The following is a 17343-nucleotide window of genomic DNA, read 5'->3' on the forward strand; positions in this document are numbered from 1 at the left end:
ATCTACCGTTACGTTTAAACAACGAGGCTTAATAATGACATTATACATCTTGTCTAACAGTTAAGGACTAGTACCTCTCAAGTCACGATAGAGGTTAGATACAAGGTATTATTTTACAGTTAGTTAAGTGCAGAATATATGAATTGAGTCACATGTTGCAATATGACGCTTTTAAAAGGTAAAAGGATTGAATATGTGGCCAACCCTCCCGGTCTGTCAATCACTACAAACTCATGTTATGCAGCTTAACAATGCTGTAGCTCACACAACTGTATTATAAACTCTAGTCAAAATACTTTAGTTTTCAAACATACCAACTATGCCAGACTGTGTTTTGAGGAAATGTGAATAAAACAAAGAAAAAGAAAGTTAGCATATTAATTGAAACGGTGTCTGAGGTTTGAATGTCTACTGTCGCTTCAGTGAAGACCTAGATGAAGCTGACACGTTATAGAAAGCTGTTAAATGGTTTAAAAAAGAAGACGAAAGAAAAAATTACAACCTTAAAGCTACTTAAGGGAATGTGAATGGGTTAACTTGGCAGGGTTGGCTAACGCCTGCTAGCTAGCTCTCACACAATTTCCAACGGTAAGTTAGCGTCTTCATGTCGGTTACACGGTGTGGGGATTATTATTACGCCTTACCTTTTAGTCAGTAACCGTCGTCTTTCGGTTCATTAGCACGGTAACGTTTTCCAATGAGAAACAAGTCGTTCGTGTTAGGAAAATTAATTTGCTAGCAAAGCTTATAAATAGTCATAGCTAGCACGACAAGCGCCAATAATTTCAAAAACAAGCCTTCTTCCTCTGTCGCAGCGTATTGGATGTGAGCCGCTGGTCAAGGGGCGGACCGGCGTGACGCAGTGAGCATGCTGGTGCCGAAGGTGGAGCTACTCAGCGGTCTACTACGGTAAGCTACAGTTAACTTGCCTGTGGCGTACACACAGTTCACTCGGAAGAAATACTTTTAAATATAATAAACTGAGTGTACTGTTGCGCACATGTTCATTTATTCGTTGACAATTTGTGAAGCTAACTGCGTGGCGTCATCCAACATGTCAGGTGTGAAATGCTCAGCCACTGCTCGTCTAAACACCATTGCAGCTAGTACACACTTTTGTGATCAAGGTTAACAAACGTATCGTTAAAAGCCGAGATAAACCAAACACCTCTTTAAAACTTTTTGTGCTTAGCGTGTACACGTGTAACCCTACGTCTGTAATCCCCAACCACTCATGCACACTTGCCCCATGCTAGCTCTCTTATTCATAGCAAGGTAGGTTGGCTAATCTGCTTCACAGCAAAACATTGCTTTTGTTTCAGAATAGCAGGATAACATTACGTGACGACAGACGTGTGGTTAAATGAAATGATCTTTTAACAGCTACCACCAACCCGGGGCTGTAAAGCTATGCGACTGTGACCTACCTGCTCCTAGCTTTCTGGCTAGCAGCTAAGTGGCCATTGCAATAATAAGAGAGGGCCCTTGTAAAAAATACCTCCTCCTTAAATTAAATAATAATGTCCCTATTATCCTTGGAATGATTCACCTCCTTTCACCCAACTAGAGAGGGGATGGGCTGTTTAAAATACTTATATGGTGTGAGACAAAACCTCCTTTATGTTGTGATGGTCCATTCTTTTGGCAATTGGCTATAAAATGATTCAAATAATCACAAAATGATTCATAAGTGATGCTAAATTTACAGTAAATTTGATTTTGATTCCTCTACTGCAGGTATTGCCCTCAGTCTGACTTCAATCATGCATTGTCACTCAGTATTTGTATTTCCACCTCTTCAAGTACTGTGTAATTCTTTGCTGCCATTGAACATTTGCATTGCATTCACCAATGCCATGTGCAAACTGGTTGAATGCCTTCAGCTCCTGAACATATTTCTGTTTTATTAGAATCATACATAACTAACTGGGCTATAATTTTCAATACTTCCTGTTGCCAGGAAACACCTGGATACCTTTTTAACCATGTAGCTCACTTTGGTGCCTGGTGCAGGCTGTATTGTTTATGTAAAATGCTAAAATGTTCAACCAATCAGCCAGTGTTTTCAACTGACCTGAAATGTTAAGTGATGTCCCCTTGTTTTGGCTGGGCATCCAGTGTTGGAAACCACAGATGCTTAATCAGTCCAAAATCATTTGCATTATACATAGTTGTTATATAGTAGTACTGTATGTAACCATTTGGTATATATTCTTGGAAACTATATCGGATAATAGCATAGTAACTACAAAAATCTATAGTCGGTTATTTTAAAATCGGTAATAACCTGTCGCTTGCAGTCCATAACTCCAGCACCATCTTACTTAAGCTTTCAAAATACTGATATTCAACTGCATTACAAACCCTGCTCTTCTTAATTGGCTTAAACACTTAATAGCTTTGCTCTTATTTTCTACATAGATCACTTTAAGGATCATGATTTTCCACATGTCTCTGCGCTCCAACCCAATGTTACGGAAAACCAATCTGGCTGTGTGGAGAGCATGGCAGTCATGGAAGTTAGGCCTGCACACTTCTACAGTTGGTGCATCCCCTGGTCCTGGTCCCTGGGAAAGATCTGAAGCACTGTCTTCTGTTTCAACTGAAAAGCCTCCTCACACGCCTGTCATGCTCAAGGAGGTGCTTCAATACTTAAACATCCAACCTGGTCAGGTGAGTTTGTATCTTTGCTATTTGTGCTAGTTTTTTGATGTCCTGTAGAAAGTGAATGCCGGTTTGTTTTAATGTTTTTTTTTGTTGTTTTTTTTTTTTAATATGTCAAAGATTCACTGAGATTAAATGGGTGTCATGCAAAAGTATTAAAACAAAAGGAGTTGTGTAATTTTACCTCCTATTCTTACCACTATTGACAATAGAATGTATACAACCCCTGACATATTTCCACATCAAAAAGTTCCTTGAATATGTTCAGACAGCAAGTCTGATATGTGACTAAAATGAATCTCTAGTCCTGTCCACACTGATATTTGCAGGTGATTAGGTCGTATTTGTATTTTCAGGCATTGTTATCTAGTCTGCCTTGGTTGCTATAGTAATGGCATAGACATGCAAACTCATACTGGGAGGTGTTTCTTATATTCTGTCCCTCTAATGTGTCAGAACGTTTGAAACACCTATCAGTGTCATACAGTTTTTACAACACCACTACTAACTACAGTCCCAAAAAGTACAGCACAGTTGAATTAACACCTCCCTGACAGCATCAACAACAATTCATGTTAAAATCTTCACAAAGATGAGATTTATTGCAGAGCTGTTATATTAGTTTTCTAACAAATATACTGATTGGTTTTGAATTGGAAAATAATTACATAACACCAACGTTAAGAACTCGTTTTCCAAATTGTGCATTATAACACCTCAGTAGTATCGAATTGCAATCTGAAGATAACTGTTAGAAATTACAGCTTCACCGATGCTTATTCTCTTTACTGAGATGTTTGTTGCTAAGGTAAAAATTCTGTTCACACACTATATAACAACTTGTTATAAAAACACACATGAATTGGACAGAGTGCCAGTATCTTGGCTTTCACTTAATGTATGTACTACCAGGACAGATGGGCATGAGTCAAAAGCCTTCTGGTGTGGCAGGCAGCATAGGAGGGGAAGTGATGCCCCCCCTATATAATGCATGGTCAAGGCAGGTGGGGGCCATGGGTCAACAACTTAGTCAGGAATTGCGCCACTGTAAGGCTGTTGGCAGGACACAGGGTGCTGCGTCGCTCCTGCCTGAACTTTAGCACCTCTAAACTCCTCCGCTGCCCGCCCATTTGCCAACTGTCCCAAGACAGCTTGCCAATCAGATGCTATTAAAAACAGTTTGATAGATTTTTGTTTTTTTTGTACAGTACGTGCTGTAGACCTCACTTAGTGTGACGTTCTGTGGAAATGTGACATGGTTACATTCAGAAGTCGTGTCTTAGATGTTGCTTCAGTGCAGATGTCTGTTAATTTATTTATTTATATGATGACACATATGTAATGTTGCAGTTTCACTGGTTATGTTATAACCACATCAACAAGTCAGGTCAAGTCAGTCAGGCAATCGGAAATCTGAATTCTGAGATACCACTTTGACAGAGTTGCCATTTAAGCTATTAAATTTGTGGTGGTTAAATAATGGTGCCACTAGCAGATCTGTTGCTGTTAGGAGGAAAACTTACCGTTAATATTTGGCAAATATCCAGTGAAATCACTGAGGGCAGTGAGTTTAAGAATATGAATGGCTATTGTAAAATAATCACCAATATGCAATTGCTCTTGTCAGCTGAAGCAGAGTATGTATGAATGGAGTACTTAAGCAATGATGAGTGTCAGAGCAAATACTGCAGTTAAACCAAAGTGTGTAAATGGAGCCTTTCAGTGCCCTGCTGCCTCCCACACAGGACATCTGGCTGTAAATTTGTATGCAGGTAGCTAATTTGCACTGGTTGCCTACACTATATTTTCACAGTTTTCCAAATGGCCATCATGCTTGTTGGATCTGGCTTCATAGTTTGTCATATTTCTCCACTGAAAGCGTACATTAAATTAACAAAGAAGGACGCAGCTCACCACTAACTGACTTAAAGGTCCAATGCAATGATTTTCCTCCTTTTTTTCCTTATAGCCACACTACCTGAGATGTTCTAGGAAATGGTAATGTTGTTCACTTGGTCAAATACTTTTGCCCAGACTGAAATATGTAAACAACTGTCAGAGGGGATTACCATTAATTTGTTTGCAGATATTCATGTTCCCCTCAGGATGACTCCTGATAGCTTTGGTGATGCCCTGACTTTTAATCTAGCAGCACCACCAGCAGTTCAAAGTTTTATCTTATTCTGTCAAACATCTACGTACGAGATTGATTGGCGCAAAAATTTGTGCAGAGTCCTCTAGTGTGAGGTGACATTTGCGGTTTTGAGTGAAATGTCTCAACATTTATTGGATAGATAACCATTACATTTGGTACAGACACTCAGGCCCCCCTATTGGAGATTTTATACGGTTGTTGGGGTTGGCTAAAGACTAAAACGAAGATCACATTCTTAATAAGCCTACATGTATTTTTTCATGTACTCCATTGTAGAAAAGATAAGGCATGGTTTTTGATTCACTAGTAAATGTAGGTTTTGACACATTGAGCATAAAGAAAGAGTGTGAGACGACACACCCTGGGACACAAGGTTACAAAATGAAAAAGAGCTTTTCTTCATTTTGAGGTATGTATTCAAGTAATTTGACTTTTATTGGTTGTGACAGTTTGTGGGATGGTACGGTCCTAATGAGAAACCATGAATTCTCATTAGGACACTCATTGTTTCTACTGCAGGTGAAACCGTGTCAGACCATTAAGAATTGTAAAGACTTTACTGCAATTTAGTAGCCTGGTTCCAGAGCCCTTATTTGCTGACTGTCCTTCTCTCTGTTGTCTCAAGCAAGATATCTGTACAACTACTTGCCAGATATCCAAGAAATATGGTATTTATTTTCTTGGTCCCCAGATTATTTATTTTTATGTCTCACAGATCAATTATATATACAACAATATGATGCCTACATTTTTAATTAAGTTAACATTCTAGTGGTGTCAAGACAATGTGTTGACACCACAGTGTTGAATGCTGTTGATACTAGTACCATGTAATGCCTTTGGATTCTCTGTAGTATTAGCATTGCTATTGCTGCCTGTGCTCTTTACTGCAGAGCAACAAATCATTCAGAAGCTGATTGACTCAATTTTTCACTAAAATACTTTTCATTGCTTAAAGGCTAAAACTTCAGATCACGTAGTGATATTTCTTTAGGGAACATCTTGAGGAACATTTAGATGGTTGAATATTGACATTAACGCTGGTCCTCAAATTTACTAATCCCTTCTGATAGCAACATGAAAGATAGCCAACTGAAAATGAAGTTTATATTACATCCACCTCCACAGCACTTGATAATGTTAAGTCAGCTTAACTCTTTATGAATGGCATGCTGATGTGCATGTTTAGCAGTTTGTCCCAGGTTTTTTGTCACTGGTTCTTGTTTAACTGTGTGGATTATAGACAAAGTTAATCCATGAGTGTCACAGAAGAACTGGTAGCATCAGCACAACACTGCGGACAGGGATATAATGCTGCTGATGCAAGATGCTTCTTAATTTTGGGCATTGGAGGACACTGTTTTACCAACCAAGAGCCAGGCTACAGTGTGTGGCTCTGTCGATGCATGCACGTTGTTGAATGAAGTTTTACATTGAAACAGCAATTAGTTAATTTGTCCATTCATCCTTCTGTCACATTATTGTCTAGGTCTTATTGGCAAAAGATATTTTGACTAAATAGTTTTCAATTGTTATTTTTATCTAGATTTGGTCAAATGTTTGTAGTTGAAAATGATTGTCAAAGAATATTTTTCATCACAGTTTACATTGACAAAATTAACACTGGTAGGTAACACAGCCCAGGTAAACTGAACTTAGTTGGGGGAGAAAAATGAATTGAAATGAATACCTAAACTGTCCATTGTAAACATCCATCACAGTTTACTTTGGTGAGTAGTGGTACAAGGTTAAAAGTGAGCTACAAAAATAAAACCCTAGTTGTAGTAAACTGTAGTTTTTCTATTGCAGAATTTATTATTTAAATTGTCCAGATATAGATGTTTGCACTTGTGAGTTGGGAGTGACTCCCTTTTTATCTAAGGAGGTCAGTGAGAGCTGGAGGGACTCAACTACCAAACCAAGACAATGAGCTGAAAGCTGTGTAGAGCTGCACAGTGTGGTGTTGATGCTCAGTGGAACTGGCAGAACCTGACCCAAATCACTGAGTTCAGTTTTAATATTAAAAAATGGGGGTTTTAAACTTTGCTGCTATGTTTTTTCTTTCTTTCTTTCTTTCTTTCTTTTTCTTTCTTCTTTTTCTATGATATAATACTTTAATGTGAAACCTCCTCTTTAACACAGTAATACTTATAGTTCAGTAAAACAGTTGTGCTGAAAAGACGAAGCATGAGGAGTCCTCTACTGGCGCAGACTTCTTGCGTAGGGGACCTCCTCTAGAACAGATTAATGAGCCATCAGCTGAGAGTCCAGGGGAGAAACCCTGTGCTGCTTTAGGAGAAACGAGCTGCCTACTCTTACATTTCAGTCCCAACACACTCCCCCTTGTGGAATTAATAAGGCCATAAGTGTGAAACCTACTTTTTTGGATCAATATCAGAGTCTTTCAACCCTCAACAAATTTTTTTTTGAGCAGGTTTAGACAGATAACGAATATTGGTTAGACAGATACATATTATAGCTTGTTTTTTTTTTTGTTTTTTTTTTTATCTCAGGCGATGCATAAAGGTATATCTTTGTCATTTGCTGATGCCAAAGGAGATTTAATTTTCTCAGTTAATTAAATATAGATTTGAAGATATGTTAGTACTGATGTTGAATGAATGACATAGTTTTATAATTTATAAGTCAAGTTAAACTGTTTTTTTCTTTTTTCTTTTTCTTTTTTTTTGCCTACACACAGAATAATTAGGTTCTGAAATGCAAACATCACTTATGGCATTGGGCCAGTCTTAGAAATTTCCACATACACATTACATCCTGTTCAGTCAGTATTGGTTTCTATGTGTAGTTTCTGTTTCTGTGTTCAAATACATATAGAATGTGACCTCTTAAATACTGATTCACTTAACTCTTTACTAAGCAAATCCAAAGGCAACAACAGAACAGTTAAGAACTCAAAAAAGTGTAAATTGTTCTTAAGACTACCAAAGCACTATAATTTTCAGTCTGGGGTCATCATGAAAGTAACAGAAGCATTAATGCCAGCTCATGTAGAAAGCAGATGGTCGCCAATGTGGAGCTTGCACACCATAAATAGCGTGAACCAGGCTAGACTCATGATGACAATTGAAATCTAGCACAAAAATACAGCAAAACAGGCAACCCACAAATCACAGGTGTTGTATCTTGTTAAGGCCCTGAACCACAGCAGACTAAGTTGAGTGCTGCATTTTTCACTTCCCCAGTTATTTGGGTTATTTGGCTGGCTGTAATTTGGACACATGAAGTGGCACTCTGTTCTATGGATAGATGACCACAAAACACTCCACCAGCTGCTACTTCTCAATGTTTTTTTGTTTTTTGTTTTTTGTTTTTTTCTTGCATTTTTAGATGCAAGATAGAAGAGGAGGTGTGCCATAGTCTCACATGAAGTACTTAATCATTTACCATCTGTTTAATCTCTCATTTTTACATTAAATGTGAAGACTAAGAGCTCAGGTGTTTTTGTGGAATATATCGTTTATGGGGGCTGTCAAGGCAGAAAAATGCATCAATGTCAATGAATGCCATTGTGAGAGCAGGATCTTTTTTTTTTTTTTTTTAAACCAGGTACTGAGTGTACCAGCTTGTGAAGAAGGGCATAGTTATGGTTAATAAGTGGTTGTCTTGTCAAATTAGAGTAAAGTCTTACAGCTGAATTTTGGATCAGCTGAGGTAAAAAATGACTCTCTAAGTCTACAGTGCAGAGAGTTTTATGTACTTTTGTGCAAGGCTGTTTAGAAACTTAATATGCAATCTCTGAAACCTCGATTGTAAAACAGACAGTCAGCAATTTGAAATTTTAATATGTGTGACCTATACTCTCTTTCTGGTCTTTGTCAGCACGTGGGCTGCAGCATATGAGATGTATTCTTATTTATATCCTTTTTTTTTACTTTATCTGTGTTTTCTTACTTATATTCCCGGCTTCAGCCAGGTGAAGCGCTGTTTTGAATACAAGCAAAGGCGTAATATGAGCTTGTCTCTTCAAATTAGTTAAAAGCCTTGTAGTTGCTGTTTGGAACATGCAACTGAAGTCAAGAAATGGCTTTAGGAGTAAATATGAAGTACAAGGAGCCACAGTAGTTGCTTCCTGAAGATGTTAAAGAACTTTGTAACATTGTTAAGATAAGCGATTTATAAATGAAGTTTTATTTATTCTGATTTTAGTTTTGTACTGAACATACATGTTGTAAGTGAATATGTATTTTATGAATATTTCAGGAATTTACTGTAATCTTTTATTTACTATTTTCAGTTTCTCTAATCAGAGTAAAATGTGGTTGTAATTGTAGAAAGTTACATATGCTTTAAAGTAACTTTTATTTATATTAAGCCTATTGAAGTTGTTGTATAGTCATATTTTAAAAAGTCCAGACAAACTCATGTGTTATACACAAGGCACAAAATAAATATTATCTGTAATATCACAAACAAGCAACTTACTGTTTTCTCTATACTAAATTTTCCACCACAACTTCTTCTTGGGTCTTGCCAATGTTTTTTCTTTTTTTTTTTTTTACACTCCTTTTTTGGGAGCACTGAGTAGTGAAAGAGGAGGCTGGTAAATAATTGATCCTTGTAATTAAACACTCCAGCCAGGGATGCTGGGGCTGATTGACGGCCAGATATTAGGCCCTTGTCTCGTAAGGTTGCAAGTTTAGTCTGAGGTTATCAGTGGCCAGAAGAGTCTTTCTCCCTCCCTGCCTCATTACTTTCATGAGTAGAACATTTCATAGTGGAGCGGTGGGTGGGGGTGTGGTGTGAAGACAGTCTGGGACTTCATTAGCCAAATGGGGTGCCTCAGTCTACAGAGCGCCAAATTGTTCAGCCTTGCTGAGCAGACAACCCCTTTGTGGGTGCTTCACCATGCTGTCCTGTAGAGTTGTTTTAGCCCTTTCATCTTACACATTCTTCAGCTTCAGGTTCACATGAACAACAACTTAAACAAATAAAGCGAGCTTTCCTGAGCACCTACCTGAGCAGATGGTGTCTATCATAGTTTAGCTAAAGTAAACCTCACTCCCATCCTCCAAACTATATTTGCTCACCATTCAATTTTGCTACAGTGCTTACAAAGCTGTATCTTACACCTTACAGTACAGTATATTGTCCAATAAAGCATAAATGCTCCTCTAAAAGTAAATAATTTCCCAAATGTTGCCCTTTATTAATGTTTGAGTGACTTTGCCATAACAATGTGGACTGTGTGCATGCGTGCGTGCGTGTGTGTGTGTGTGTGTGTGAGACAGAGCGAGACAGAGAATATGAGAGAGAGCAAGAGAGAGAGAAACCTTTTTACATCTGAAGCATCCACATAACATCAAATAACAGTGCATGGCACAGGGGTAAACTGGAAAGTGTGCTGGTACAACATCAATTACTGAGAGCTATATTTGCATGTAGATTTAATAACAATTATTGAAACTGTATAAGTCTATGCTCACATGCATCCAATATTGCTAAACGTAGTAAAAATAAACTGGAACCTATTCTCGATGCTGAATTGATACTATTACAGCAGGTTTTATTGCAATATTTACATTTGTTCCTGGTGTGTGAGTGCGTATGCTAATCAGATACAGCTGGATTGAGATGACTCATTCCTGCAACACATCTTCAATTGATGTTTGCGTGAGGTCCAACTGAATTATCTCGGTGGTGTTTCTTTTAAATATATTAATGATAATTATATAACAAAACATTTATCATTTAGTCCAATTACTATTTATCACTGTTATGGTTTAGGTATCATTTAGATTTACTGACTATGGTTTTAATTAATATTTTTCCGATCGGCTCTGGATTTATCAAATGGCTTTCATAGTCTCATGGTATGAGACTTATAAAAATAAGCTGAAAGCAAATTTTGTTTTTCTTTTTTGTGAAGTAGCAAAAGAGAAGAAAGCAATTATATTGCCATGTACAAGGTGAATATTTCTACACTTGTTTCTAACTGAAGTTGATGCCTGAGCATTAACTTGGGCATTTTTATACCTTGCTGCAGTAAATGGTTTGTCATGTTAGACATGCTTCCTCTCTTGCATGAAATTGTGTTTTAACAGCGATGTAATTTTGCTATATCACTACTTTCTACTGTAAAGCCTAGCCACACTTACGATTGTTACCATTAGACTGTCATATTGTAAACACTAAGATGTGTGGTGATAGGATGATGTAGATGAAATAGTATAAACCTAGGTCAATTTAAGCTGAAGGTAATTTAAAGCAGGTGCGATATATACTTTCTTACTGATCTTCCTCAGCATATATTCCTGCATCTAAATGATCTTTATGAAACTGCTGTTGGACCTTTTCTGATAAAAGTCATTTGCACTGACCTTATCTGTGTAACCAACATTATCTATATTCCCAGTAGCATCCAGATGAAGTTCTGTTGTTCTCAGCTGGGGTGCTCCCACTCCTTGCCTACTCCATTTCTTGAATACTTTGGCAGGGAAGAGTGTGTCCGCTTGACACTACATGACACTACTGACCTAAACAAGTAACAGAAGTTTCCTTGCTTCCCGCTCATTGTTCCTACGCCATGTCTACCTCCACAGTTAGAGTGACCCCGCTTGGGCTTGTTGATTTTATATACACTCTCTCAGCATGCAAACACCTTGCTTAAAATAATCTCCTAAGTACCTTGGTTCTTGAATACAGTGGGTACAGTCTTCTCCCATCTCAGGCATTTTAGTGAAAGTCTTTCTGGGGACCATTGCATCAATTGTCACATTAAGACCTTTGAGACTTGCCTCATCTTCTTGCCAGCATACCACCCTTATACTTAATGGGTCAAAGTCCAGATGTGCTTTGGCTCACATAACACATTCACCTCTTGCTGATGAGTACCTGAAGAAAATATATGCACACTGACAGCAGTGCTAGATGTAGTAAATTTCACCCTCACTCTATCAGCAACATGATGCTGACATACAGCCCTCACACCAACTTACATACTCTCCAGGCAACCTGAGGCTCCTGAGAATGATCGCTACTTCCCAAAGGCTAAAAACACTGATGTTAGAGATTGAAAACATGGAGGTGGCTGATGGTCATTTGTCTGAGGGGCATCTCAAAGTGTGACCTTTGTTCTAGCACCTTAAGCTTAGGGTAGGTTGGTAGGTTGGTAGGTTGGTAGGTTGGTTGGTTGGTTGGTTTGTTTGACCATATAGACTGTGAGACAATTGACATTGGTCAACAAATGAACATTAATACTGTCATAGCCTGGTTGCAGAACTCTGAATTGTTGCCCAAATCTCTAATTTGTTGGAGTGAATGGGAACATCATCTTTCTGTGCCAGAGTCAGTAACAGATTCACACAAAAATACCCACAGAAATAACACAAATCAACATTAGTTCGATCCACAAGACATTTGTTATCTGTTCCCAGCAACCACAGCTTCTGTGTTGACTCAAAGTGACATCAATCACTTTAGGGCAAGATAATTCTCCCTCATAAACAGAAAACTGCTAACATGATCACAGTGTCAGAATGGATAATGAAGTGAAACAAAATGGCAATTCTGCCTGATTAATAGACTAATACTATGAGTATGGCCACCCATTGACACTGAGTCAATCAATAAGGAAAATATAAAACAATACAAAACTACAGTATGTCTAGCCTTCTCTGTAGCTTTAACTGCACTGACATGTGCTGCACTCTGTGGCCTCTAAACTACCTCCACCTCTTTTTAACAGGTACTGTAAGTAAAATAACATTGATGGACTGATGATAGTCCCAGTCATGGAAAGGCCCAGGGTAACTTAATCAAAAATCAGCTCATAACGCTGCACTCCGACGCTTCACTCCGAGCCGACCCCCTCCCCCCAGACATCTCCACTGCCCCCACCCCTTTCCCTAGTTCCTTTTATTTTATATTATATTGTCAACCCAGTCTTCAAACTACTGGAAGCATCTTCTTAAACGCCTCTAGATGTCTTTTCCCTATTACCATGCCTCCCACCACGAGGCCTTCATTTAGGTTGGCTCCTCTTTGCACTCCCTAATGGACTTGGCCCTGTTCTTCTTTTGTCTTCCTTTAGTACCATGAAATTCACCTTCAGGAGAGAAAGCCATCTTTCCTGATGCTTCTTTACATTTTGTGAATATAGTTAGATGATTCCACCCCCTCTCTTCAGTTTCACGTCTGTTTTCTCTTGGGCTTTATATAGTTTGCATTGTTTCCTTGTTGCACTGTATTGACAGTAATGTCACACTTAAGAGAAATCTTTCAGTGCAGGCACCAATGAAGCACGTAATCATTTTGAATAGATCCACCGCATCATATTTGACCTTATTTCTTGTTTCCTGTTAAAACAAAGAAATAGCCTTTTGGCATTTCTGTCACAGTTTGTGCTGTTTCCTATCCACTGGAAGTTAGCAGTCTATATTTTGTATTTTAAAAACTATGATTTGTAACCTTGTGAAAATAACAGCATATGTGGTCAGACAACCAAACTAAAAAGGAGTTTCCATTTTCATTCGAGACAGACCTCTTAAGAAAAAAGACAGCATTGGAAGTTCACACTGCTTTGAACAGCCTATGTTTACATTCAGTGCTAAAGCTAGAGGTAAAGTGACGTACAGGGCAGCAAAATGTTATAGGGAGTTATAGGGCAATATATAGCATTCCCTCAGGAATTGAGACCAGGGTTTGCATCTTCTCTCCTACCCAAACTCGTTGGTTTCTTTTAACTGTGAAAGTAATCTTACTTTATTCTAGTAGTTATAATTGCCTAAACTTCACAATGCTTTATTTTGCCTTATTACGCTTTTCTGGATAAATTCATTGTAATGTGCTTTTATTTATCATGCAGCAAAAAAACTCGTAAAAGTCCCCTCCAGACATGTTTTAATACACGTAAAATACTATGATTGGAATAATAATTTTAATAATCTGATATGATTCATCCACAAAAAAAGTTTAATTACTTTTGTAAAAATTTAAATTACATCTACCCATTCTCAGTCATTGAAAAGTCTAGAATCTATAATTATGTAAATAATTTTTATCTCAAACATTTACCTGCTGGACACAGGATGTGTACTTCACTGAACAGTTCATTCTCAGTCTGTGAGGATCCATGTTTCCTCGTCACACTTGTTCTAAATTGAATACTGAACCACGATTGGCTTCCAAACCAGTTGTTCCAAATTGTGCTTGTATGTGCACATGTTAAACCCAGATTTAAGGTGAGCTTCAACAGATGAATGTGAAAATAACCTTCTAGTGTCAAGCTCTGCACATACGTCATTCTGCACAGTGAAGGTCAAACATCCAAGTGAAGTAACAATAAGCAAAACACACAGTTTTTAGTGGGTGCGGACTTTAATGTTGCAGCAACAATTTAGCCAAATATTCTCTCTGGGTTTTAAGTAACAGAGTAAAATAATAATTGCTAAGTTTTCCTTACACAAAATGTCAAATACTGCAGAAATATCTCGCCCTTGAATGTTTATGTACCTGCTCAGTTGTGACAATTGTGAGTTGACTGAACTAATCAAAGTAATGAGGAGGATTTCACACACAGCAACCCTCTTTTCAACCCCAATCTAAACTGCTAGACTGAGGGAAACATTAATTTGATTATCATGAACCGCTGTCTTCCACAGCTACAGAGCACAGAAGTGAGGCTGTAGTCTTTGCCAATGTAAGGATGCATATCGTGGAGCAACTATGCTGAGTATTCAGATTTATCTGTTTTATGGATTAGGTATTTGTCATTTTTCATAAATTTTTCAGTATTAAATCAGTATTATTAATTTAGTTAGTTAATAGTTGAAGCCAGACATGCCGCTATAATAACATGTCTAAATTGTATCCAGTGTAACTATGTTTTGCCAGATTCAGCACCCTCCTGATGTAAAAGATTATTATAATACACATTAACATTAAATACAGACATTGTTATAGTTAAACACATACGATTATATTTAGAATATCTTGCACTAACTGTAAAGTCATTTTTAACAGTCCCCGGACCTTTTGTTGTAATTCTTCATTCTTCATCCTGCACATTTTACTGATGATGTTACTCACTATAATTTGCTTATTACGGTCTGCATTCAGTTTTATGCAAAAATGAATCTTTCCAGCAGAGAAAATGTAGCTCAGTAAATCTCCAACCTGCAAGACAAAAACAGACAGTTTGGCTGGGGGGGTGGGGGTGGAGAGTGATGACTCATGCACACAGTAGAGGTCCCTCCCTTTCCATTTCTTTCGGTGTCCAATCAGTTCTTCCCCAGCTGTCACTCATTGCCTCCAAATCAGATCCCCACAATGCTTTACTTTCCCCTGTAAATCACTTTATTTGGAAAGGTTTAGAATGCACAAGGTAAATAAAAATGCCATTAACATCATTTTGGTACACTGATGGATGCTCGATAATGTAATTACCTGGCAGTGCAGATGATAATCCTCTGCATACATGATGTTTTGGTTATGCAGTGGCCCCAATTTCAACTTAAACACACAAGAACAAATTTTGTAATGTTTCAGAATAGACTTTAAAGTTGCTACTTGAGCTATGTTTTAATTTTGACAGAAAAGAAGTCTAATAATTCATCAAAACAGTTCTCTGAGCAGCTAAATTAACTTCTTTTTTTAAATTCAGTTACTTTTAGATTACTTTTTCAGAATGCAAGCAGCCTATAAAATATGGTAGAAAGACTAATCGTTGTCTTGGATTGCCCACGTACAGTAAATATTGAGTTATTGGCTTATAGTTTCAGAGAAGATACAAGTGCCTGCTATCCCTGTTACTCCAGGGATCTCCTCAGCACCACCATGGTGTAAGAGCCAGTCTCAGGACTCCTTGGAGTGGGTGGATGCTTGACATGGACTTTATGAGCTTTATGTAGAGGAGGATGGGGACTGGGGTTTTCCTCTTTGCAGTCAGATTTTTATTGAAAAACATAACAAATGTAACCATAGAGCAAAGGCAGAGCTGGTATGAATTATGTGAAAGTGGTGGTGAGAAAAAAAAGAGTATTTAAAGGAAGGAAGGATATGTGAGGGGGTTGAGGACGTTATGGTGTTTGATTTGAGGTGAGTAGAGTGAGGGGAGATTACATTACAGTATTACATGAAGCTTCATATATCAGCATCCGTACATGAAGCATTTAAGATCAATCCAAAACTGAGCAACACATCATGTAAAGGAGGGTGCTCGGCAGGGACTGTTGTTTTTAATGGCACTGGTAGCATCTAGGAAGAACTCAAGGGGCATAGTATATCTTCATGTCCTCCTCCATGCTACAGGGTGAGTAAAAGCAATAGTTTTGAATGCAGTCATTCTAGTAAGACAAATAACCACCCAACCATCCATTAAATTAGGAGTCATTAGGTCTTCTAGCTTGGCATCCTACTTCAACAACTGTGACCCGAACTAGTGATAAGGTGATACAGTATTTAGGTTTCAAATCTCTTGACTGATTGCGCTACTATACCACTAATATTTTACTTGTTTTCACATCTGGACATTAAAATGAGAACAATAATTGTTGTAATCAACTGATAATATAATATTATAGATAAGATAATAAATATTTGTTGTGATAACAATTTTGGCCATAGCACCCTACCATAGTAACACCATCAGGTAGTTCAGGTGTAGCAATGCTGTTTCTACCCACTGACTACACGTGACAAATGTATTTAAATGGTTCAATTCCCGTTGGATCTTTGTCAGGTCAAAACGTTTAAAAATGATTAAGTCACCCATATACTATATGACCAGTAGGCTCATAGGCTCTAAGATGTGGCTAACTGTTAAAACCTGTTTAAGGTGACAACACTTCTCCAGTACGTTTGCATCTGCATGTGACGTTCATATAATTGGGCTCACATGGAAATACATCATGTAGAGTCTGGTGTATTCCAATAATTGTGTTTTAACATTGGATCTTAATGTCAGTGGTGGTGTTGTACTGGACTATCTTATGTTTCTGATATAAATGGCAAGGACAATAAAATTAGAAACTGCTCTCACTATGATGTAGTATTAAACAGTATTGTTGAATTGCATTAGATTCGAATTGCATTATATTGTTAGGTGTACCTAATAAAGTTGCCACTGAGTGTATGTTTGCTATATATTCACAGCAAAAAATATTAGTGGTATTAGAGGTTTTGTAAAATTAGTTGTATTTGTGTTGTTGTATTGTTTAGGGATGAGCATTTAAGGTTCAGTTCGCCCACAACATGACAAAACATATTTCCTTTAGTCGTTTGGAGCCATAGTTTGATGTTCATATGTTTTGCTGCTATTTGTCTCTGAGATTTCTGCTGCCACCCCACTACAATGTTGTGCGCTGTTGTGGTGCTCATTCCCACAGGGCCCCGCCTGTTTGAGCTACGCAAAATGATGTATTCACACCTACAGGAAAAAAAAAAATTTGTCACCAGTTTACCTAACCTGAGGGACAATGTTGAGTCTCCTCTGACAGCTCCCACATCCCTGGCTTTCCCAGGATCAGCACCTTGGACAGCGATCATTGCACATTTACAGTATG

The 17343-nt window shown here is 37.9% G+C and overlaps 1 protein-coding gene across 1 annotated transcript in view; it reads left to right on the top strand.

Annotated features, from left to right (window-relative positions):
* Positions 1-883: 883 nt before the first annotated feature.
* mettl15 (methyltransferase like 15) overlaps positions 884-17343 on the top strand; it is a 47535-nt gene continuing 31075 nt past the window's right edge. The window contains exons 1-2 of the mRNA XM_022767927.1: positions 884-909; positions 2422-2673. Coding sequence (XP_022623648.1) covers positions 2437-2673 — 237 coding nt within the window. The 5' untranslated portion in view covers positions 884-909; positions 2422-2436. The remainder of the gene's footprint in view (positions 910-2421; positions 2674-17343) is intronic.

Source organism: Seriola dumerili, unplaced genomic scaffold (genome assembly GCF_002260705.1).
Source record: "Seriola dumerili isolate Sdu_G_001 unplaced genomic scaffold, Sdu_1.0 BDQW01001299.1, whole genome shotgun sequence".
In the NCBI taxonomy this organism is placed as follows: Eukaryota; Metazoa; Chordata; class Actinopteri; order Carangiformes; family Carangidae; genus Seriola; species Seriola dumerili.